General features: G+C 33.4%; 4 protein-coding genes and 1 pseudogene across 5 annotated transcripts; 1 reads left to right on the plus strand and 4 right to left on the minus strand.

Annotated features, from left to right (window-relative positions):
* Window positions 495-4,319, plus strand: LOC107606444 (annotated as a pseudogene).
* LOC110264602 (receptor like protein 30-like) lies at window positions 4,813-6,028 on the minus strand (the record flags this gene model as incomplete). Its single annotated transcript, XM_021106722.1, has 1 exon — window positions 4,813-6,028. A coding segment is annotated over one exon (1,011 nt), but the record flags the coding sequence as incomplete, so codon positions are not given.
* On the minus strand, window positions 5,964-8,924 carry LOC107606443 (LRR receptor-like serine/threonine-protein kinase FLS2). Its single transcript, XM_021106906.1, has one exon. The coding sequence runs from the start codon at window positions 8,168-8,170 to the stop codon at window positions 6,029-6,031; it is 2,142 nt and encodes a 713-aa protein (XP_020962565.1). The 5' UTR covers window positions 8,171-8,924; the 3' UTR covers window positions 5,964-6,028.
* On the minus strand, window positions 9,082-14,007 carry LOC107608983 (putative DUF21 domain-containing protein At3g13070, chloroplastic). 2 transcript variants are annotated; one of them, XM_016310789.2, is made up of 13 exons: window positions 13,002-14,007; window positions 12,810-12,903; window positions 12,339-12,416; window positions 12,087-12,190; window positions 11,717-11,798; window positions 11,458-11,597; window positions 11,281-11,359; window positions 11,108-11,171; window positions 10,674-10,765; window positions 10,484-10,549; window positions 10,147-10,263; window positions 9,723-9,896; window positions 9,082-9,560 (listed from the first exon to the last, which is right to left on the minus strand). In XM_016310789.2, exons 1-13 carry the CDS (start codon window positions 13,112-13,114, stop codon window positions 9,321-9,323), a joined length of 1,443 nt encoding a protein of 480 aa, XP_016166275.1. In that variant the 5' UTR covers window positions 13,115-14,007; the 3' UTR covers window positions 9,082-9,320. The 2 variants fall into 2 exon arrangements, with proteins under 2 accessions (XP_016166275.1, XP_020962567.1); XM_021106908.1 differs by lacking the exon at window positions 13,002-14,007 and having other exon boundaries at window positions 12,087-12,185.
* On the minus strand, window positions 14,530-16,092 carry LOC107608984 (ribosomal L1 domain-containing protein 1). The gene has a single exon (XM_016310791.2). The coding sequence runs from the start codon at window positions 16,040-16,042 to the stop codon at window positions 14,768-14,770; it is 1,275 nt and encodes a 424-aa protein (XP_016166277.1). The 5' UTR covers window positions 16,043-16,092; the 3' UTR covers window positions 14,530-14,767.

The raw sequence follows: 19,489 nt of genomic DNA on the forward strand, positions 1-19,489 counted from the left end.
GTGTCCACCACCTCCATGGACTTTCCTGTTAGAGTGCCTATGTTCCATGTCCCAAATCTCAACCTTCTGTCGCTTCGACCTTTACCTTTTTCTTTGTGAACTAGCTTATTTACCCTCGTCCGTTCACGAAAACGCGAGAACCCTTGCTCATTTAACACTACATCCGGGCACCGATGCAGCGGCTCTTGCTTTGACACCGTACTCGAGCCATACGGCGCGTTGCTTCCGGGCAACGACCTAGCTTTAGCGCAATAATGTCTTTGATTCATGTCATGGGGGGTTCGGCTATATTTTTATGTTGGTTGTCGAAGACCTAACACAACCCTCCTCCTTTATCCGGACTTGGGACCGGCTATGTACCGCAAGTGTAACATAGGCGGAGTTCACTCTAATAAATCAATGCCTTAAAAAATAAATTTAAAGAAATAAACTAAAGTCAAGCTTTTTTTGGTCATGCTAAAGTCAAGCTTCTCACCAATGGTTGGTGGATATTGTGGGTGTGGTTCAAACATATGTCATATTTCTGTGAGTATAATTACAAGAAGAAAATTAAAAAAAAAAAAAAAAAAAGTCAAGTTTCTTACTCCATGACCCACAGACCACAGCTATCATACCCAAAAAGAAATATAAAAGAACAACAAAAATAGAGAGAAATTATACAAGCCTCTCACTCCAACTAATTTCTCATTTGACTCATTCATAGGCTAATCAATATTCTACCCCAAACAAAAAGGCCAATAAATATTCTGTCCAAAGAAAAAAAGACTAATCAAATGGAATTATTTCTTAACATGGACCTGGATCGTGCCCCTTTTGTCATGAACTTCTTTTTCTTCCCATGCCCATTGATTTCCACATATAATACCAATATTGACCTTAGTTTTAGCTTGGTGAGTCAAGCTAAGTTCATCCACAAATGCCTTCTATCATGGAAATAAAATTATCTGGGTCTCGGGTTAGAAGAAAACTAAACTTACATTATGAATTAGTCTTGGACATTGATAGATTGGAATAGTATGAATATTATTGGTCGCTGTAGCTTTTAATCTATAAATCATGCATTGGCTGGGTATAGGTGCTTGTAATTCCAGCTAGAAAAAATATCTATAAATAGATGGATCCTAATTGATGAGTGACATACCAATCCCATTTTCAAGTAAGCCATATATAGTTATATACATACAATAAGCAATGGGGTATTTGATGTTGTTGGTTCTTAGAGTGGTGTTGTGTGTTCATATGTTTATGATGTTCCATTTTGCATGTTTGTCTTCGCATCTATGCCATTCCCAAGAGAGTTCTGCCTTGCTTCACTTTAAGACCCAATTCATTTTTAACCCTTCATTTTCTGAATATAATTATGACTATAAGTATGAGTATGAGCATGAGTGCCCCCAAGTTTATTCAAAGATGAGTACGTGGGAGAATGGGACAGATTGCTGCTCGTGGATGGGTGTCACGTGCCACTCTGTGTCTGGTCACGTGATTGGCCTTGATCTCAGTTGCAATGCACTTGTAGGTAATATGAATCCCAATAGCACTCTTTTTCATCTTACTCATCTCCAAACACTCAACCTTGCTTTCAATTTTTTCAAGTATTCTCCATTGTCATCTCAGTTTAGTAGATTTGTGAGTCTCACACACTTGAATTTATCTCATTGTCAATTCAATGGTGAAATTCCACCCCAAATCTCACACTTTTCCAAATTACAATCAATTGATCTCTCTTGGAATTATGATTTGGTGTGGAAAGAAACAACTTGGAAAAGAATGTTGCAAAATGCAACAGCTTTACGTGAGATTGTATTGGATTATACAGACATGTCTTCAATTAGCTTAACACCAAACCCTTTGTCCAATTGTTCTTTTTCTTTCTCTTTGGTTACTCTTAGTCTTGTTTCTACAGGAATAAGGGGACACTTGACAAGTCACATTCTCTGTTTACCCAATCTTTATGAGCTCAAGTTATCTGGAAATGAAATCATTCAAGTCCATGTTCCAAAGTTGAAGTGCAGTACTTCTCTTAGTTTTTTGGATATTTCATGGTGTCAATTCCCAGGATCACAAATCCCTGATTCCTTTTCTAACCTCACACAGCTAACTTTTTTGGACTTGTCTGGAAATGGATTCAATGGTTCAATCCCATCGTTGCTCTCAAACCTTCAGCATCTCACTCACTTGGACCTTTCATTGAATGCATTCACTGGTTCGTTCCCATCATTTCTTTCAAACCTTCATCATCTTGTTTACTTGGGTCTTTCAAGGAATAAGCTTAGTGGTCAAATTCCAAATGTGTTTGACAGGCTAACCAATTTGCAATCCCTTCGCCTTTCGTATAATAATTTCCAAAGGAAGTTGCCATCCTCAATATTTGCCTTAACTCAACTCTCTTCCTTGGATTGTTCTAATAATGAAATTGAGGGACCACTACCTGACAAAGTAGCATTTTTAAATCTCACTACACTAGACCTAACAGGCAACTTATTAAATGGGACAATTCCTCAATGGGCCTTATCTCTCAAGTCTTTGAGCTACTTAGATCTATCAAATAACAGATTCAGAGGGCATATAAGTGAAATTACATCTTATTCCTTGGAGTATTTAGACTTGTGCAACAATGAGCTCCAAGGAAACTTTCCAGAATCGATTTTCCATCTTGTCAACCTTACTGATTTGTGCTTCTCTTCAGATAACTGGAGCGGTATTGTCCACTTCCCACTCTTCTCTAAGCTTCAAAACTTGGAGTATCTTTATCTTTCAGGTTGTAGTTCATTATTGCTAAAATCTGAAACTAGTGTTAATCACACTTTCTCCAATTTGTGGGCACTGCAGTTGCTTTCTAGCAATATTACTGGTTGGTTGGAATTCTCAGGAAAATTTCCAAATTTAAATTATCTTAAATTGTACAACAATAGTCTTCAAGAAAAAGTGCCCGAATGGATACATGGTATAGATTCATTACGTTATTTGAATCTCTCACACAACAATTTTACATTGATGGACCATTTCCCATGGTATCCACTTGAAATCCTTGATCTTAGTTTCAACTCGATGGCTGATGACATTTCTTCCTTCTTTTGTAATGCAACCTCTCTGTACATTGTCAACTTGTCCCACAACAAATTCACAGGAACATTTCCACAGTGCCTTGCCAATAGCTCATTCCTTGGAGATTTGGATCTACAAATGAACAAACTTCATGGAACTTTGCCAGATACCTTTCTGGATCTTAATACACTGAATCTCAATGGCAACAATTTCGAAGGTCTATTGCCGAAATCTTTGTCCAAATGCTCAGGACTTGTGGATTTGGATCTCGGTAACAATCAATTTGAGGACACATTTCCCAACTGGCTTAAGAATCTATCAAAGTTGGAAATACTGGTCTTACGAGGCAATAACTTGTACGGCCACATTGCAAATTTGAAATCTGAAAAGATATTTGCAAGTTTGATTATTTTTGACATATCATGCAATAACTTTAGCGGCTCATTACCAAAAGCATACATACAAAATTTTCGAGCCATGAAGATTGTTCATGATCTGCAAAGCCCTTTGTCTTATATTGATACAGATGTGTTAGGTACTGGCCACACAAATGAAGCATATGCGAGTTCTATGGTTGCAACAATTAAAAGAGTCAGTCTTCCTTTTACGAAAATTCCAAATTCCTTTGTAATTATCGATTTGTCAGAAAACAAATTTGAAGGAGAGATTCCAGATGTTATTGGAGAGCTTCATAGACTCAAACTGCTGAATTGACCAATCTGAACTCTCTTGAAGTACTTAATCTTTCCAACAATCATCTTGAAGGATCAATACCTCAAGGAAAACAGTTTGATACATTCTCAAATGATTCCTATGAGGGAAACATGGGGCTATGTGGATTACCATTGTCAATTCAATGCAACAATGTCCCTTTGCAACAATATCCATCTTCTGAGGCTGAAGACAAATTTGGATTTGGTTGGAAACCAGTGGCAATAGGATATGCATGTGGAATGGTGCTTGGAATAGGATTGGGATATTGTGTTTTCTCAATTGGAAAGCCTGAATGGCTAGTGGTCCTCTTTGGAGGTAAAAGGACCAAAAGGAAGAGCCGTGGAAACCGCCGGCGTGCAAGAACAACTCTGTTTCAGCTTTTTGTTGTAATGTAAATGTGTAATAAGTTTATGTCTTTTGCTGTTGTCTTTTTTATGTTTTATTTGATTTGGTGTGGTACTTTTCGTTTACTTTGTAAGTTATGTTGCAAGTGAATTCTGTTTTCAAAGCCTATATATGTGTGAGAGTTTCTTGGTCCAAAAGCTCTTCACTTGCACCTTCCAAAAGTATCTAGAACAACTACCAAGATGTCAAATTATCGATAATCTACGATCATTATTATGCATGCTGTATATATGAGCAACTAATTTTTATTTGTAACCAACTTGTGATCGAATTGAATTCTCACTGTTTTATCTAATCCAATGATCTTAACAATTTTCTGATTGTTCATTTTTTTTAGTAATTTTGTTAGAACAATTGAAAAACTATTAGGAATATCTTCAATACAATTGGATTGTTTTTTCCTTCTTTTTTAATATGACAATCTAAAATAGTTTGATAAAAAATACTATTTCTCGTGCAGTAATAGTACTACTTTACATACCTTGATTCTTAATCACTTATCCGATCAATCCGATTAGGTTGTTCTCTAGAATTAAAAGGTTGTGTTCAATAATAGTACTTCTTCTCTGTTTACAATACTAAAAAAGAACAAATATAATATTAAAAAATATTTTGTAGAATTTTCATGAGGCTAAGATTACGTTACATTAATAACTAGAGAGTTCAATATGTATTATTTATAAAAGGTATGCTATTGTGACAAAGTATTTGAGATGTGAAGCACTAGAAAATATAAATACTAGTACAAGTTTGTATTACAGTGCAACCAAACATGCAAAAAGAACTTGACAGTGTTTCATGGTCCCAAGAAGTGTGCAACAAGACATGCATCTATTATACCATATATCCATTAATTTGTTCTTGCTCTTCTCTTCCTTTTCATCTCTTTGTTAGGATTCCCTCCAAAGATTCTGACAAGCCACTGAGGCTTTCCAATGGAGAAAACACAGCACCCCAATCCTATTCCGAACACAGTTCCACATCCATATCCGATTGCCACTGGCTCCCAACCAAATCCAAATTTTTCTTCAGCTTGATTGGTTGGAGAGGATAAAGGTTCTTCTTCGAGGATCTTGTTGCATTGTATTGGCAATGGAAATCCACATAACCCCATGTTCCCTTGGTAGGAATTCTCTTGAAATGTATCGAAATGTCTTCCTCGAGGTATTTGTCCTACAAGATGGTTGCTGGAAAGATTCAAGAATCCAAGAAAGTTTAGATTGGTCAATTCATTTGGGATCCGACCTGTGAGCATATTCGATGAGAGGTCCAATGATTCAAGTTCTGTCAAAAATCCCATGGATTGAGGAATAGAACCAATGAGTTTGTTATGGGAAAGGTTGAGTGCTATGAGTGCATGAACCTCTCCAATAACATTTGGAATCTCTCCTTCAAATTTGTTCTCTGACAAATCAATATATGCAAAGATGGTTGGAATTTTTGTGTAAGCTCTGCTGACCCATTTAACTGTTGCTATCAATGAGTTAGCATACTCTGGTTGAGTTTCATAACTTATTGCAGAGTAAAAGCGACTATTCATGTAACTCAAAACACTTCCCACTTCAGCATGAACAACATTCTTCATGGCTTGGAAATTCTCAATGAAGTCTTTTGGCAACAGGCCACTAAAATTGTTGCCTGATGCGTCAAAGATAATTAAACTGGGAAATGGATGCTTGGTTGTCAAGTTATTACCAACAGGACTATAAAACTTATTGCCTCTTAAGACCAACACTTTCAAAGATGTCAAATTCTGAAGCCAATAGGGAAAGGTATCCTCTATTCGATTGTTGCCAAGAATTAAAACCTCCAGCTCTGTGCAGTTGGACAAAGATTTAGGCAATTGGCCTTCTACTTGATTTCAATACAGATTCAAAGTTTTGAGGTTGCTGTTCATGGAAAACGTATCTGGCAAAGTGCCATAGAGTTTGTTCATCCGTAGATCCAAAACTTCAAGATATGATAAATTGGAAAGGCATTGTGGAATTGTTCCTGTGAAATAGTTGTTGGACAAGTCCACAACCTCAAGAGAACTTATATTGCATAAGATGGATGAAATTTCATTGGTCATCAAGTTAGAACTAAGATCAAGGTATTGCAGGCCATGCCATGAGAAATTTTCTATTGATGTCAATTGGTTTGTTGAGAGGTTCAAATGATATAAAGAATCCAAATCATGTATCCATTTGGGCATTTCACCTTGGAGATTGTTATTGGATAAATCAAGTATGAGCAACCTCGGAAATTTTCCTGAGAACTTTGGAAAGTCAAGTATGGTGTTGGAAAATAAGTGCAACATTTTCAAATTGGAGAAAGTGTAATTGGCATTGACATCAGATTTTAGTGATATTGATTCATAGCCTGAAAGAGTAAGAGACCTCAAGTTCTGAAGTTTGGAGAAGAGTGGAAAATTGACAAAACCACCATGGTTATCTGATGACAAACACAATTCAGTGAGGTTCACAAGGTCGAAAATCGACTGTGGAATATCTCCATGAATTTTGTTGCCGCATAAATTTAAGTACAGCAAGGAATAAGATGAGATTTCACTTAGATTTCCTGTGAATTGGTTACTTGAAAGGTTTAAATGTTTCAAAAGCGGCAAAGATAAACACCAAGAAGGAATTGTCCCATTTAACAAGTTGTCATCCAGATATAATTCAGTCAGATTTGAAAAACCTGCTATTTGATTAGGTAAGGGCCCTTCAAATTTATTAGAAGAAAAATACAAGATGGAAAGTTGAGTCAATGTAAACAATGAGAATGGCAACTTTCCCTGTATTTTGTTTTTCCCAAGATTAAGAGTTTGCAGTTTGTTTAGCCCACCAAATATATCTGGAAGTTGACCACTTAGTTCATTGTAAGAAAGATCCAAGACAACAAGATCTTGAAGCTTCCAAAGAGATGAAGGGATTGAACCATTGAGTTCATTGGATGAAAGGTCTAAATGAGTGAGAAGCTCTAGCTTTGAAAAAGATGCTGGGACTGCACCAGTTAGATTATTGTTTGAAAGATCCAAGTAAGTGAGATGTTGAAGGTTTGAAAATGAGGATGGGATCGAGCCGACGATACTATTAGATGAAAGGTCCAAGTGAGTGAGATGTTGAAGGTTTGAAAGTGAAGAGGGAATTGAACCATTAAGGCCACAATCAAACAAAGTCAAAGAAGTGAGATATGTGAGATTAGAGAAAGATGAAGGGATCAATGATCCTTGGAACTCACAAAATGAAAGATCCAAAATACTAACAGAAGCATTGCAATTCAATCTAGAAACATGGACTTGAAGGTATGTGTTTCCATATAGATGCAGCTCTTTAAGATTGGGCAAACAAAGAATATCACTTGTCAAATACCCCGTTATATTTGTGTTACTAAGACCAAGAGTAACCGAAGAGAAAGACCAATTGGTGATTAAAGACAAAGAACTTAGACTAATTGATGACATATCTGTATAATCTAGAAAGATCTCTCTTAAAGCTGTTGCATTTTGCAGCAGCCTCTTCCAAGTGATTTCTGTCCACTTTAGATTTAAGTTACCTGAGAGATCTAATGAGACTAATTTGGAAAGATATGAGATTTCAGAAGGAATATCACCTTCAAAAGAACACCAAGACAAGTTCAAGTGTGTAAGATTCACAAACCCGCCAAACTGAGATGGTAATAGAGGACCATAGAAACTATTGTGAGCAAGGTTGATCTTTTGGAGATGAGTAAGATGGAAAAGACTACTTGTAGAATTGTTTTTACCTTCAAGCCCATGCCAGCTGAGGTCGAGACCAATCACGTGACCAGACGTGGATTCACACGTGACAGCAGGCCACGAACAGCAATCTGTTCCATTTTCCCATCCATCAACTTTTAGCGAGTTCTTGAGTTGAAGCAAGGCAGAGTTTTGGTCAGGATGGCATAAAGGCGGAGACAAAGACGAAGACGAAGAGAAAGAAGTGAAGAACAGATGTAGACACAAAATGATTTGAAATTGCAGCAACAAAAGAGACCCCATGGCCTGATATTGATTTGGTTCAACAGAAACTGGTTTACTGGGGACTGAAGAAAAGAGGCATGAATGATATAATGGTAAATAATAAGCAACTAACGAGGATTTATAGCCAACTAAGATGCAATGCAATCCAATTAACTAATCTTAAGTACATCATTTCTACTCTAAACTAAAACACACATGAACATTTTTTAATATTGGTTATGTTAACAATTTATATATGATCATAGTTTTACTGCTGCACAGCTAGCTCTGCAATATGAACACCAAATAGTTGTTGGATTTGGATACCAGAAAGTAAAACGACAAAGAAATAATAATGACATAAGACTATATTATATAGCAACCTAGGCGGGGGATCCACAGTTCCACACGGAAACAAAGACCTTTTTTTTTAAAGGAAGATAAACTTTGACTCAATGTCTCAATGTGCATTTTGTTGTTCATATTAAAATATTGATATTCAAGCACGTTTGTTCTCTCTATTCAATATAGTTCTAGTGATAGTTTTAGATACTTTGTTATATTTTAGTTGCACCATTTTGGGATGTTAAGATTAACTTTGCTCGAATCTGTTTTCATGCAACACAAAGTTTCAACATTTTCACTTGAATCTACCGTTTAGCACTACTAACTCCAACTCATTCTTTTTTTTTAATACTAATATGAAAAGTGATATACTCCACCGTTTATCCGAAATTATTTAATATATAAAAGTTTTGTCAAAAAAAAATTTCTTGATTAGCGGATTAAAAAAATTAGAACTTTTCATAAATAAATTCGATGGGTAAGTTTGCACATGAAACTAATTCATGAAAATTTTCACCTGAGTTTTCTTTTGGAGGTACATTGACATTAAATGTGCAAACAAATGATAAAGGAGTTGAGTAGAAGAAGATCAATCCCTCGTTATCATGATGATCATCACACCCATGATTTCAAAACTTGCAAAAAGGGCTAATCTCAATTGAGTTACAAGGCTTATTGGTGTAAACACCCCCCATTCCCTTTTGAACAAAATTATGAATGTGTTCACATTATTGATTCTCATTTTCAATATGTACCTTCCCATCTTACATGGTGTTGCAAAAATGGCACCAAAACATGCCAAATAGATATAAAGAAGAAGAACAAAAAATGAAAAGAGTGAACCTTAATTTCTGTCAGAATTTTCCTGATCATCTATATACTCGCTAGAAATCTCGTGCTGCGGTCTCTTCGCAAATGCATCTCCATCGTAGTCTGCATCGTCCGAGTCCTCATCATTATTCCATTTTCTCTTGACAATTTTAGGGACAAAGTGAGTTACTTCTTTGGCCTCCAACATCTCATCCTCACCATTTATCCTTTCGAACCGAACAGCGCTCACTTTTCTGGCATTTCCAGCTAGTATCTGCAGCAAAATACAAAATAGTTGCAAAATAGGCCTACCGGGTGAAAAATTTACTATAGTTTTGCAGTATCATTGAACTTGCTTATTTCCACACGCTCTAAATTCGATAGACACAAGCTAAGATTTTGAGTGAGAATTTTCAGGCAGCAACAAATTGATTACCTCGAGTTTAAAAATCTGATTCTTCTCTTTCGAGTCCTGGTTGTCAGACTTGGTCTCCTCATTATCATCATCTTCATCTTCTCGTTCAAGAGACACTTTGATCGATTCACCTGTCCTTGGGATGTATCCAAATGTTTCGCATACAAAGCCTGACACTGTCTCGTATTGATGACCCTGAAATAGTAGCAGCAACTTATATATATTAAGAGACCTGAAATTCTAAAACAGATTTACCATACTGCTAATAAGCACATTTAAGCTTTAGTCACCAAAAAAATAATAGTTTAAGCTTTTAAAAGAATTGGTTCATACCAATTATATTCTAAGTTCTAATGTGAAATCCCCAAACTATTTAATCTTTTGTTTTAGACCTATTAACAAGTTGAGATGCTGAAGATAAATATGTAAATAAAAAGTAAAGAACCTCTGGCATCTTGATGTTCAAATCTTCAGAGAGCTGATCAATAGATGTGTTCGCATCAACGTCAAATACACCCTCAGCTCGCATTACTATGTAACCAGTTTTTTTCTGAATCTCCTCCTGTAGAATCACCCCGAAAGTACATAAAGAAGTTTTCTTATGGTAAATCAGCATGTCATCATTAAGCAGCATAGAGTTGTGGCCATAAAGATTTAAACAAGTAAGAACTACAAAAAGCTACAAAAAGCTAAAGGCTAATAATAGTCTACATATAATGCAAGAAATGCGTAATAAGCCACTAATATCTGAATCGAGTGCAATGACTTATACTAAGCCTTACCTTTGAGTCATTTTCATCAAAGATTTCACCAACAATTTCCTCAACAACATCTTCAAGAGTTACAATCTGTAAATAGAAATATATATATAGATTCCGTAAGCATCACAAGGTGAAGACTTCTAGAACTTATATGCAGATTAGAGAGAGTATGTATTGGGGTTGGCTGGATTCGGGAGTTGTGTGCACATACCCCCACAGTTCCGCCATACTCATTAAGTACAACAGCCATGTGAACCTTCCTGATTCGGAACTCTCTAAGAAGATTCCAAACGGACATTGAATCTGAAAATACCAGTAACAACTAATAAGAATGTATTCACCAAACACTCTAAATCAGTAAAACAGATATAAGTGTGTTGCTATCAAGCATAACCCAATAGCTTCATAAAACCACAAATTGACTGATTTACACTAAGGATGAGATTTACATCTCAACTACCATTTTCATAACACTCAAATGTTTTAAGCAAATATAGCACAAAGTCATAATATAATTTCAAATGAACTACTGAATTTAAAATGTAAAGACTGTTCAAAATTAAATCAAATGATTAAACCTACTGAACTTGTTTGTGTCTATCACCTCTAGTATATTTTGTGCGAACACAATATAGAATAAGTTACCGGGTACGAAATATGCAGGCTTGTGAGCCATATCTCCAACTGTAGTACTTTCTAGCAAATCGCCCTTCAAAACAAAACAGATTATAATTCTGCAAACTATGAGGTTGGGGGATAAAATTAATAGGTAAAGCACTTATAATTAACAATAAGTAAGAGAAAGAAAATCTCCCAACCTTCTTAACATAATCCAACAGATCCATTGCATATGCTATTCCCGTTATATTATCAACACGTTGCTCAAAAACAGGTACCCTATAAAACATATGATGATCCAGTTACCACATTGGAAACAAAACTCTTTGTAGTTTGAACTATCATTGCAAATTTGAAGGCCGAGAATAATTAAATACCTCGAGTACTGATGTGTGACCCACAAATGATGAAAATCTACAAGGCTTAAACTTCCATCAATTGCAACAACATCAACAAGTGGCGTCATAACCTCTCTCACATGTGTGTCTTTTATTTCCAATACATTTTCAATCATATCCTGTAATTATATATATATATTGAAGATATACTCATCATATAAATGGGAAAAGACTGAATTTTGAGGGAAAAAAAAATGGACCAAAGTGCAATTAGAATATTAAACCCAAAATCCATTACCTGTTCCTCTTCCTCTATTGCCCCGCTTAATTCTGCACCCCTTAGCATCAATTTTAGTTCCTCTTCAGTTACATAAGGCTCACTGGTAAAGTAAACAATGATGGTTTAGTCTATTGTCGACAATGATTGCTCCAACAAGTGTGCATGCCGTTTCAGAAATATCATAATTTCCAGATTAAAAGTCAATCTTAAGAATGGAGTTATCATGGAGTATAGATGCAAATAAAAGAACACCATTCCTGTGACGAAGGGACTAAAATTTTGCAGACAAACTAAGATTAGATGTCACGAAACTTCATAAAGACGTAAAAGAAGTAATAGATACAATATGATAAGAAAAGATTAATTCCTAGATATCTTTCAAGCAGACCTTCTTCCTTTTAAGCCGAGCATTTTCAGCATCCCCATTGAAAGATAAGTAACAACTCTCCCCACAGGATACAATACCAAGGAAAGCCATGCCACTGGCCTGACCTAAAGACATTATAATCAATATTTGTTATAGAAAGAATTTGAAAAGAAGCATGTAAACAGAAAACATGCAAAATAAACACAAATGCTTAAATCAGGAACATTTCTGCTCACAGATTATAGAAGAAAGGGCAAAAAATTTACAACATACCACAAACCGAGCCACCTCTGTGGCATTATGCACTGCTATACTTTTAGGAGTGATTTCAGTGAGAAGCAAAATTGCAACCTTGTTTAGTTACAAAGGAAATAAAAAAAAAAAAAAGAAACAATGAGATGTTATGAGGGAAAAAGGAGCGCAAAAAAAGGTGCATTTACAGATATTATACTTAAAAAGAAGTAAGAGGAAACATGAATAAGAGACTGTTTTTGAATATAGCATCCAATCCTTTACAGAAAGAAGTTTTTTCCTTTGATTTTTATTTAGAATTTTGAAAAATTAGTTTGTAATCAACAGTTAACTAGTTTAAAGTACAGTGAGTAGACATAGTGAAAGAATGGACCCGGAGGATATGAGTTTCCTATTATCAGATCTATGCATAAAAACCATTTAAGCTCGTTTGGAATCCTGGGACAGATTCCTCAAACATTGAAGAAAGAATAAATAAATAAATAAACATACAGTCATCACTCCTGTTGCTGCACTGACACCAGCTTCCCCAAACATTGCTGTTGCAGCATCTGTAACCAAGGCAGTTGCCGCAATATTCACAACACTGAGTACAACATAATAGCCTTACATTAAAAATATATCATAACTAAGACTAAAGAAAATGGATATTTATCACTACTAAGAACAATGAGGGGGAAATACGTTGTGCCGATAAGTATTGTTGTAAGAAACCGAGTAACATCACTCCAAAGCAATCTGAAGATGCCATTTTCTGACTCTTTTTCAGCCAATTCACGAACCTTAGATATTGTCATCAACAATGATCAGACTTCAAAGCTCAAACCACAAGCAGAAACAGTGTTCAAAAGGAATAAAAAAATCTTATGATAAAGCAGAAACTCTAATTTAGTCGTGTAGCATCACCGCCAACAAAATACCGGAGAAATATAGACAGTAACTACAACTTGCAACGCTACAAACCAAATTTCACAAATCAAACTTATTCAAATACTCTTGTAGAACTTGCTTTGATAAGTTTAACAACTTGCGGCTATAAAGTATCATCACCTAAAAGCATAACACGGATCCAATTTATCTGATCCTTCATTGACATGTGAATAGGAACCATGATGACTAACCAGAAAATGAAGCAAATGAGGCAGAATCCATGATGTCTAAACAAAAAGGGAATGATGTTTCTTGCCCTCTTACCTATTGTCAAGTGTAATCTTATAACATTTAACATCTTTCGCATGCTTTATTTTGTCCGCTTAAAGAGCATCCGGTGAGAAATCACACTTTATAACAACAATTGACAAAAATTGAGAAAATCTATTTTCCGAAATAACTGAAATTTACCTGGAAAACCCTGAATTATAACTCACTCAATCACACTTCGCAACAGATACTAAATATCTTCCAGCCATGAAGAAAGTATGCAAGTGAATAAGAGACCAGATGACCCTCAACATAAAGTTATAAGAAAAAATAACAAAAAGGAAAGGAAAAGAAAAGAAAAAGAAAAAACAGACAACTTTGGAATATACAAGTTTCTAGTATGCTAGTTAATGTTCAATACTTCAAAAAACACAGAACTAAAGGAATACGTAAGCTTGTTGTATCATTTGAGTTAACTGGAACTACGGCACGGACGATAAATGCCAAAACAATAAAAGATGCAAGTATGAAAGGGTATATTGCTAGGGTAAAGAGTGAAGAGTGAAAATTGCTTTTTATAGAATTAAAAAAAATTCACCAATAAAAATTTATATGTTCATTATAAATTAAAGAAAAATCTTCACTCTTTACCCAATTCTACTCTAAATTCCCGAATAAAACAGGAGTACATTTGACACCATTTACATTCGATATATAGCAAATCATAATAGAGTCAAGTAGGAAAACAAATATATCCCAAGTCCTACGATGAATTCAAGAGTATCATAAGCTTCTTTAATCCTCTCAATCTGTAAAAAGAAGTCAGCAAGAGTAATAGATTTTCCATTTTCCAATATTCTTGGAGCTCAAGAAATCAAAACTAGAAGCCAATATGCAAGATATCGAAGACAATAATTTCAGAGATATACTTAGGCAAAATAGGAGGTAGTAGAATTTCAAGCTAAACTTTGATAAGCCTTTTACTTTAAAGTAAGGGACCATTCGTCTCATAATTTCTATGGAGTTATCTGACAATATGAAATCTAAACAACTTAAAAGAGTTTTCTGAACTGAGAAAACAATATTTTGATTCTCCTTCTCACAAATCAATCTAAAGCTCAATTATAGGAATATTGGATAGTAGCAATAGCAAGTTATAAAATGATCAAAACAGAACTCAAAAAGAATAACAAAACAAATTATGCTTGATACAAAATCTGCCAGAGGACTCAACAAATGAAAACAACACATGGCAGCCACCAAGAGTTAAATCAAGCAGTGAAATCTAACAGTAAATCCTAACAATAACCTTAAGCAGCCTTCTTACTTTTCTTGGCCCTCACTTTCTTTTTCAAATCAGCTTCTTCTGACTTCAATAGAGATAGTTTCTTCTTGATATTCTTCCCCTTCTTTCCTGAATCTCCATCCTCAACAGATAATTCACTATTCTGATTCTTCTTGATGGAATTTTCCTTCATCACTTTCGCAGATTTATCCTTTTTACCACTTCTCTTAACAGATTTTTTCAATTCTTTGACACTGCTCAACTCACTCAATGCCCCTTTCTTCCTCTTCTTATTCGCCAATTCTCCACTACCTTTTCCAGCATCCTTTAAATCTTCCTCCATAACAACACCACCACCATCATCCTCACTACCTGCCACATCTTCAACATTATCCTCACCAACTTCGCTATCCATGTATCTAACTTCATGAATCCTCCCCTTCTTCTTCTTCTTCACCGCCTTCGCGCCACTATGGTCTTCGCCCTCTTCCTCCTCCTCCATCGTCTGCTTCTCTTTCTCCGCCTCCTCAACCTTACTTCCCTCAATCCTCAACTTCACCTCCGGAACAGCCTGGAAAACAGGCAGCGCCAGCGACTCGTAAAGCTTAACATGCAAGGACCTCACATTCGCCCACTTCTTCGGCACAACCTCAACAACCCCCTCAATGGCAGCCATCATATTCTCAACAATCTGCTCGCTCTCCATGGAAACCTTGGCAACCTTCACAACACAACAAGTCCCCGTTCCAAGAAACAGAAGCGCCGACGAACACGCCTTATCCACCTGCTCCTTCCAATTCTTCTTAGTCAAGTCCACCTGCACCGGCACCTTCTTCTTCTTAAAGAATTTCTTCCCCAACAGCCTGGGCATCAAAGGCACCACTCTCTTATCAGCGAAAAAAAGATCATATGAATCACAGAGCTTCCGCTTCGCCTCAAAAGGGCGGTAATCGGAGGCCAGCTTCGACAACTTGAGGACCTTGGAAACGGCGACGTTATTGGCCTTGATCTTCTTTTGAGCTTCTTGTTTAGTGAGTTTGGATTTGGACCTGTCGTCGATGATGAGGCAAGTCTCGTTGAAGGGAGAGAGGAGAGAGTGGGGTAAAGGGACCTTGTAAGGGTTAACGCGGGATTTGTGAGGGATGGTTTTCAGAGTGACGACTAAGTAAACGAATTCTTCGTCGGCGTCGAAGAGTTTGGGTTTGTGAGACTCGGAATTGGAATCTCGCCACTTCAGGAGAGCCTCCACGGCGTTCTTCACCGTCTCGGTGGGTATTCTTGGAGAGGCTGCGGAAGCCATTTCGGAGAATGGGTGCGGGGCGGGTAATTAGGGTTTTGGATTTTTGCCTTTGAGGTTATTTAATTTTTAAATTATTTGTAATTTTATTATTTTTTTTAAATTTTATTTATATTTTTATTATATTTTTTCATTGTATCATACACTATTATTTTTTTTATTATTATTTTCTATATGCATGATTGTCATTGTCTTACCATAATTGTTATATTGTTTTATTCTCCTTTTTTATTTTCTTTTTCTCCTCTCACCTTCTCTTTAATTATCATCAAGTACCATATCACAATTTTATATCTTGTCTATCATTTTGATCTATAATCATTGGTTCTGTTAATTTTTATGAGTTGTTAAAGTGTTATTAAAAGAATTTATTTTTATGTCTTTTAAATATCTAGATGTATAAAAATAATAATTTTTTTCTTGATGTGCATGTTAAGTAATTTTATTGATCAATTAAAAAAAATTAAGACAAAGTATTAAAAGTTTTTGTTCAAATTATCAAAATTTAATGTTAGTAGCCTTAAAAAATAGTATCAAAATATATTATTTTTAACTGATATAATAAAAATAGTATATTATTGTAAATTTTTAACTAATAATTATAAATTTAAATTACAATTTAATATAATACCTTAGAATAGAAGATTGTCACTACTTTTCATATTTGACTGCAGTTTTATGTTTGTTTTATTGTGCACATTAGTTAAACTATGTTTTATTATTTCATATTGTATGTTTTGAAATAATGTGATTGTACTATAAGAATGATATTAGTTTTTATAACTAATGCGAATCTTCTTACTATTTTGTTTGTTATTTAAATACTATCCATAAAAAGTAATTACTTAAAGTAAAACACTATATAAAAGAAAATAAAAAAAACTTTTAAATTTATCATTCTGGTTTATTTCTTAATTATCACTTGATATTACTCAAATTTAATAGGTTGATAGTGGTGATTCTTTTTTATTAGTTACAAAATTTCAACTCTCTCTCTCTTAATTTTATTAAATAATTTTTTTAGGTCAGAATATTTTTAACTTTCTCTATAATAAGTATTTTTTAAATTATCTAATACATATAATGTCACATCTTTTCATTTTATCTTGAAAGTTTCATATTTTTTTGAGTAAAGTATCATTTTTATCTCCAACGTTTGGGGTAAGTTCCAAAGTTGTCCCTAACTTCAAAATTGACTCAATATTATCGTGCCGTTAGAGATTCGTTAACAGAATTGACGGCGGGACAAAATTAAAATGATTTTGAAATATTAGGGACTTAAATAGGACGAAAACGTTGGGGACAAAAAGCGATATATAAAAATAAATTTTAGTTTTATCCTTCAATAATATTAATTTTTTACTGTATATAGTATTCAATTAATTTTTAATCATATCTAAGTAAATTACACTTAATCACATTGCTTTCATTCTAAATAAATTTACTTTTTTATAATTTTATATTTAAAGTTATAAGTTAATATGAAAATATAAAAAAATTATTTAAAATGAAAGTAGTGTGAAAAATTAATTAATGAATTTTAAAGTTAAATTATATTTTTTCTACTTATTTTATTTTATTTTGATTATCTAAATTAGCATGTATATTATCTACTTATTTTCTATTATTTATGCAATATTCTTATAGAGATGAAATGTGAGTATGTAATCAAAAATTATTTTTCAAAATTAAACTTATCTATTCATAAGTACGTTATGTTACCGAGAAAAAATATATTATTATCCTCAAGCTTGTGTGAAATATAAACATAATAATAAAGTTGTAATTTGAATATGTAAAGAACCTAAAATAAAAATAATTTTATACATGAATAAAGAAGTAATATAATTTGTTATTTTAAATTTAAAAAAAATAACAAAGTAAGTATTGATTGAAAAATCTCAAAATAATTATAGTAAAATAATCAAATGTTACCATGTCTTAAATAAACATAAAAATATTGTAGTTTGGTTGTATTTAAAAAAAATATAAAAATAGTTTTAAAAAAATGCTAGTAGTAGCAAACTCTAAGTTGAAATATTAGATTTAGTTACTTATTTAAAAAGTTTAAATTACACCTTTACAGTTTTTAACTGTTATTTATGCAAGAAAAAAATATATTAGAAAAAAAAAGCTTTGATTATTATTACAACTTGATCCTTGATATATTGGATTTTTTACTACAATTCCTTTTCTCCTTCTTGCTACATTTTTATTTTCAAATATTAGTGTCATAATCTTATCACAAAAATTAACTGCATATACGATTTTTAAAAATATAATGACAGTAAAATTAATATATTTATTTAGAAAAATTACAAAATAAATGATTAATGGTATATATCAATTAAATGATATTATAAATCATAAATTTAATTTATCATTTCATAATTTTATTTTCTAAAAATTACATGTATGCATATAATGAATTCTCTATTTATGTTGTTTAAAAGTCGAGACTAAAAATTAGAATACAATATTAAAGAGTATGTAGTGAGTACTAAACTATATAAACTAAGACTAATTTTTTTCCCTTGTCTTTATCTCTTCTAAATCTCACAAATGATAAAACAATTTATTTTTCAGTTAAAATTTGATTAAGCATACTTTTTTCTCTTTAGAAAATCGCTTCATTCTTTATTATCTATGTAAACCATATAATTGCAAAAAATGTGTATTCTATCTTCTCTCAATCTTACTTGACCATGACCTAATATAGCATAAATAAACATATTTCATACTACCTGACATCACTCACAAATTATTAAAAAAATATAATCAGTTTTTATAGTATCATTAAAAATAGAGGTTTTATAGATAATTTGTAATTGAGTTTTTGGCATGTTTAATTATGAGTCGTTTATCTTTTTACAATCTTTTGGAGTCAAAAAAATAAAAATATTTCAATACATAATTGATTTAATAAATTGGAGAAAGATACATAGAGATAAAAAAGAATTAATAAAAGTAGATGAAGACCCGAGAAAAGATAATGGAATAAGGAAGAAGACGATGTGGATGAAAAGTACAAAGTTATTCTAATAACGTGATTATAAAGTGAGAGAAATTGGTGGAAGTTTTTTTAAATCGAATAATTGACGTTAAGTGGAAAGTTAATTAGAAAGGGTAATATTGGAAAGAAATTTTAGACACCAAATCCATGTATTACCATTATATATTGTTATAGATATTACTGAGTTAAAATAATTATTTTTAATTTAAATTAGAGGTCCGTAACACCACACTACCTCTGCTCTATGACTTAAGCGTAAAATTCTGAGTAGTAGGGTGTTACAATACTCTAATTTAAAATTAGAGATAATCTAATTAATTTTTTTCAGTTCATAAAATTACACTAAAAATCTCAATTATTCAAATTAATTATCAAAACCTCATTATTTTTTAATTACTAAAACTTTAAATTTTAAATAAGGAAATACCCAATTCTTA

The sequence above is a fragment of the Arachis ipaensis genome, chromosome B07, assembly GCF_000816755.2.
Source record: "Arachis ipaensis cultivar K30076 chromosome B07, Araip1.1, whole genome shotgun sequence".
Classification (NCBI taxonomy): domain Eukaryota; kingdom Viridiplantae; phylum Streptophyta; class Magnoliopsida; order Fabales; family Fabaceae; genus Arachis; species Arachis ipaensis.

What these genes read in the sequence shown, in the direction of transcription:
- LOC107606443 (XM_021106906.1), bottom strand. Translation starts at nt 8,170, where the DNA reads ATGGGGTCTCTTTTGTTGCTGCAATTTCAAATCATTTTGTGTCTACAT.
- LOC107608983 (XM_016310789.2), bottom strand. Translation starts at nt 13,114, where the DNA reads ATGACAATATCTAAGGTTCGTGAATTGGCTGAAAAAGAGTCAGAAAAT. An exon ending in CAATAGAGGAAGAGGAACAG is followed by an intron (nt 11,598 to 11,716) that starts GTAATGGATTTT and finishes ATATAATTACAG; the next exon opens with GATATGATTGAAAATGTATT. An exon ending in TGTTGGATTATGTTAAGAAG is followed by an intron (nt 11,172 to 11,280) that starts GTTGGGAGATTT and finishes TTTGTTTTGAAG; the next exon opens with GGCGATTTGCTAGAAAGTAC.
- LOC107608984 (XM_016310791.2), bottom strand. Translation starts at nt 16,042, where the DNA reads ATGGCTTCCGCAGCCTCTCCAAGAATACCCACCGAGACGGTGAAGAAC.